Consider the following 4,582-nt stretch of genomic DNA (forward strand, 5'->3'; position numbering starts at 1 on the left):
CAGCATAGTTCCAAATGCAACATTCCTTGGGTCAATCAATTCTAAATCATGTGCTGAGTCTGCTAAGACCCTGCAAGGAGCAGTGCAAAAGAGGGAGACAAGGAATTTTTCCTTTTAAATGGCAGACGATCCTGCTAAGAGATTCTCTAGGGTTCTATTCTGAAGACTATTCAATTGAACTTGGGGCACTTTTTAAACAGCCGTTTGGCACTTTCCACGTGGAGTTCTTAGGCACAGTGTGACAGAGTCAGCTTGGTGAGCCCTTCCCCATGCATTCGGTAAAGCAGCTGAAACTCAGCAGGCAGCTGGTGGGACTCCTGCCACTTGGTGGTGAATTTGGTTCCTTTTTTGTCATAGTAATGGTATGGAAGGTCTTCCCTTGTGTTGGGGTCAAATCCAAAAGGCCAAAATCCATACAAGTGGATCTCTTCACATATTGCTGATGCAAGGGTGTACATAAGAATACCTGTGCTCAGCCGTTTGGGCGACAAATGTTTGTTTTTCCAGTACCTGTGGAACAATAAGTACACGTGGGTTCAGAGGCCAGGGTTTCAATCGGATAGGTCAACATGACTGGGCTGGGAGGTGGGTTTGGTTCAAGTAACGGAAACAGTCCGTGCTTTGAATCTATCTCATCAATCACAAAAATCCTCTGGGCGGGACCAGCTACATAACGTGTGGGGACCTAGTGCACAACGAAAGTGTGTTCTTAAATTATTAAGAGAGCAGAATGTCAAAGCTAGTGCAGGGCCCTTCTGAGTGTGGGGTCCTTTTGAGCAGGGGGTCCTTCTGGGGGGCGCTGTGCACTGCACAGGTTGCATACCATGAAGCTGGTCTCCTTCTGGACCTTCCTAAAGAGTGGGGACTCTGACTTAATGGTGACACCTCCATTAAGAATGACTATGCTTCTCATAAATAAAGGGCCCTTACATGTGGTGAGAGCTTTGGTGGTATAGTGCCTAAGGCATATGACTGCTAACCAGAAGGCTGGCAGTTTAAACCTACCAGCCACTCCTTGGAAGGAAGATTGGGCAATCTACTTCCGTAGTGATACCATCTCGGAAACCCAAGGAGGGGTCATGATGAGTCGAATCGACTCGATGCAGCGAGTTGTGCTGTGGTATATGTGGTGGTGGTTGTTTAATCCAAAGGGACCTTCTGGGTCACTTCCCCACCCAAACCTAGAAACCCTTTTTCCTGGGCTTGGAAACCCTCTGGCAAAAAACTATATTCCCTACTCTTTCACCAAAAGTATTCACACATTTTCTCAGTTTGAAAAAATGCTAACTTATGGTTGTTCCTTACATACTTAGGCAGTAATCTGAAGCCTTCCTACCTACATTGTCAAGTGTTTGAGACTGCGGTGTGTGTGTGTGTTTGTGTTTATCATTGGTTATGTGGCAGAATTAACTTGTTCATGAGTCAGGTTTCTGTGGCCTGTATTTCCTTTTAGTTTTCATCAAACCAACATGTTTGATTCAAACCTGAGTGATTGTGGGCACTATGCCTAACTCCACAGGCTTCCTGGTAGGTTGGTGGCAGGGAGGCTGCACAGGCCAGTTTCCTTAAGTTCCTAAACACATGCAGTGCCTTCCTTACTACTTCAAGTCTTCAGAGATGGACCTTTCCCCTTGTAGAAGAAATTAAAATGTTCAGTCTTGCTTTTAATATTCTTACTTAAAGAACAAAGATGATTCTGGCCATTCTTTTGGTACAAGGAAACTTAAACTGAACAAGAGGGAGGCATCATGATGAGGTCACTGCACCACAGGACAGGGACCCAGGGACCATGGCTTCCTTCTGGTTCTGTCCAGTTTGCATGTGGCTTTGGTTAAATAATTCCTGCTCTTTGTACTTCCGTTTCCTCATCTTTAAATTTAAGAAATGGGCTGTATTACCTCTTAGAAAGGTGACCATATAGCCTTGGACATGGGGAAGTCCCAGTTTATGCCTGTTATCTCTGTTGTAATTAATAACAGTTTGTATCAAAGAAAAAGTTCCAGTTTGGACTATAAAATACGGCTTCGCCCTACCTCTTAGATACATACCAGCTTGTTAGACTATGAGTCTTCCCTCTATGAGATGCCAACTAAACTTATCTTCCACTTGGCAGATTTTAGGGGACTACAGGATGGGAACAGTATGTTGTGGGATAAAAATCTTTGGAATTCTCTGTTTACCAGGCCTTCCAGAGGACATCCTACCTTATAGCTTATAGCTACCCAGGTAGCATGTGAGGGTGTTGAGGCTACTTTACATAGGGGAAATTAGAGTTGGGGCAATTTGCTAAGCTGAATTTAAAGGGGAAAAAAAATAGCCTACAATGAATCTTGCTTTATAAAATGTCTTGGGTTAGTGGCTCTCAATCCTGGCTGCATATCAGAATCACCTGGGAAGTTATTATAAAAAAGCACTAAATACCTAGGCCCCACCAGACCACTTGCATCAGATCTCTTGATCTAGAGTCCAGGCAAAAGTACTTTTTAAAGTCTCCTGAGTGATTCTAATGCACTGCCGGAATTGAGAATCACCAGACTAGACTAAAACATTGCATCTCTTGTCAATCTGTCTATGGAATTACAATAGATCACAAAGTGCTCAGAAAATACTTTTCCCATGGTTTTGCACTCAAATTTCAAATTATTAAAGCAGATTATTCAATGTAATCATCTATCTAGGGAGTTTGCTAATCTTGGAAAGATAGAAAACATTCAAACATGAAAAAAAGGAAAAATTTAAGTCAACTGTATCTTCTTAAACACACACGCACACATACATTTGACTCGTCTAACTTCACTGGCATTATCAGGACATAGCTAGCCACTAAAAAAAAAAAAAAAAGTCTTGCTGTTTGATGATATCCATGACTTCCTCGTCAGGCTTACCTCCAAGGGAGGAGATAGAATGGAAATTGGAGGCCTTCCATTTGGCACCTGGTTACCAGAAGATTGAAATGCTTAACTAGAAAGACTCAATTATGCACTACAAAGCAGAAGTAAGGGTTTGCCCTGAAACAGTTAACTACAACAACTAATTGCGTAGCTCCCACCAACCACCCCCCTCCAAGAGATGAACCATATCAATTTGCTATCTGGTGGGGTATGAGTTAAATGCAATAAAATATACACACCTGTTGACATGTTGCATTATATTTCCAGGCCAAGCCAATTGGACCTTTAACTGACCTCTGTGTTCAACAAAAAAGTCAACTAATGTCCTGGTAACCGTTGCTGACGTGTGGAAGAAAAATGCAGGGATCCAAAGAATGGCCCCATCAAGCTTTTTTAAACTGAGGAAAAAGTTGTTACGGTCCTGAATGGTCAAAAGATTGTTGTAATATTTTTCCAAGATGCTGGGGTTGAAGGTGGTAAGGTTGGTTTTCCTTCCAACATCTCTTTGGAATGCCTCCGTAGGGGCGAAATTGCAACGGAAAACAAAATCTGATTTATCTATTTCTTGTCCACACTGGCTCCCTGTTAGGATCCCACTATTTCCAACCACAGCACAAATATTATAATGCTTATTCACAATGGGTGACACTTCTGGAAGTAGTGACCGGAAGTTATTGCTAATGGAGAAAACATATTTATGGCTGGAATAATCATAGTGCATCAGTTGTCCAATCCGAACACTATTCTTGGTCAAAGAAAAATTTTTTATTACATCGACATGCTGAAGAATTTCTTGCCTAAAATAAAAAGAAATTCATTAAATGCATCCCATTCAAAAGAATTGATTTTCCATTTTATGTCTTAGGTGGCCATTTCATTCAGACAAGAATTTTAGGCACGGTGAACCCAAGGAGGGTTATACATTCACAGTAACTGTGTCTTTAGGAAAGGACTGTTCGAGAATCTACAGACATGTGCTAATCTTTTCGTTAAATTCTGCATGGAATCCTTTGAGGCTTGTAAAAGTTGTAATTTGCAGTTTTAGTTAGTTTCCCTTGGTTTTCTGCTGGACAGGAAGAACATATTTGATCAAGAGGAAGGCATAGGACAAACTATCTCAAAAAGTACAGGGAGACCATTTACACAAGCCCCAACGAATTCACATTAATGCACAAACATTGGTGACTCTGAGTTTGTAACTAGGGACTACTTGTTTGCTATTAGATCACAGTGTTCAAGGAATATCAAATATCACTACTGTCCAAATAAGAGCCAAGTAGATATGAGTCAGGACAGTGTTATCTATTATTAAAATACAGAAATGGTAATGGCAGTGGGGATAGTTGAATATTTAATAGAAATGAGATGATAATCTCATTAAGAGTCTTTGAATAATGAAACAGGCTTATTTTTCCACTTGATTATATAGAAACATAATTTAGCTGGAGAAGTCAAATGCTAGGGAAGAAAAACTACTGTAAATCCTGAAAATATACAGAGTCTAACAAGTCAGAGGATAAATAAGGCATGGGTGATACTTAGAACTAACTTCAGGTTGCTTTCACGTTGAGCACTGAGTCAAAGAATTTTTCTTAACTATTTATTCTCTCTGGTGGTGTAGTGCCTAAGGCATTTGATTGCCAACCAGAAGGCTTGTGGTTCAAACCCACCAGCCACTCTTCGGAAGGAAG

At 41.1% G+C, this 4,582-nt stretch overlaps 1 protein-coding gene across 1 annotated transcript in view; it reads right to left on the reverse strand.

The window, feature by feature from the left end:
* Positions 1-227: 227 nt before the first annotated feature.
* ST8SIA3 (ST8 alpha-N-acetyl-neuraminide alpha-2,8-sialyltransferase 3) overlaps positions 228-4,582 on the reverse strand; it is a 10,470-nt gene continuing 6,115 nt past the window's right edge. The window contains exons 4-5 of the mRNA XM_007935515.2: positions 3,131-3,688; positions 228-510 (exon numbers count right to left, since the gene is read on the reverse strand). Of these exons, the coding sequence (XP_007933706.2) occupies positions 228-510; positions 3,131-3,688 (841 nt within the window). The remainder of the gene's footprint in view (positions 511-3,130; positions 3,689-4,582) is intronic.

Source organism: Orycteropus afer, unplaced genomic scaffold (genome assembly GCF_000298275.1).
Source record: "Orycteropus afer afer isolate SDZICR_OR568_19922 unplaced genomic scaffold, OryAfe1.0 scaffold00029, whole genome shotgun sequence".
Lineage (NCBI taxonomy): Eukaryota > Metazoa > Chordata > Mammalia > Tubulidentata > Orycteropodidae > Orycteropus > Orycteropus afer.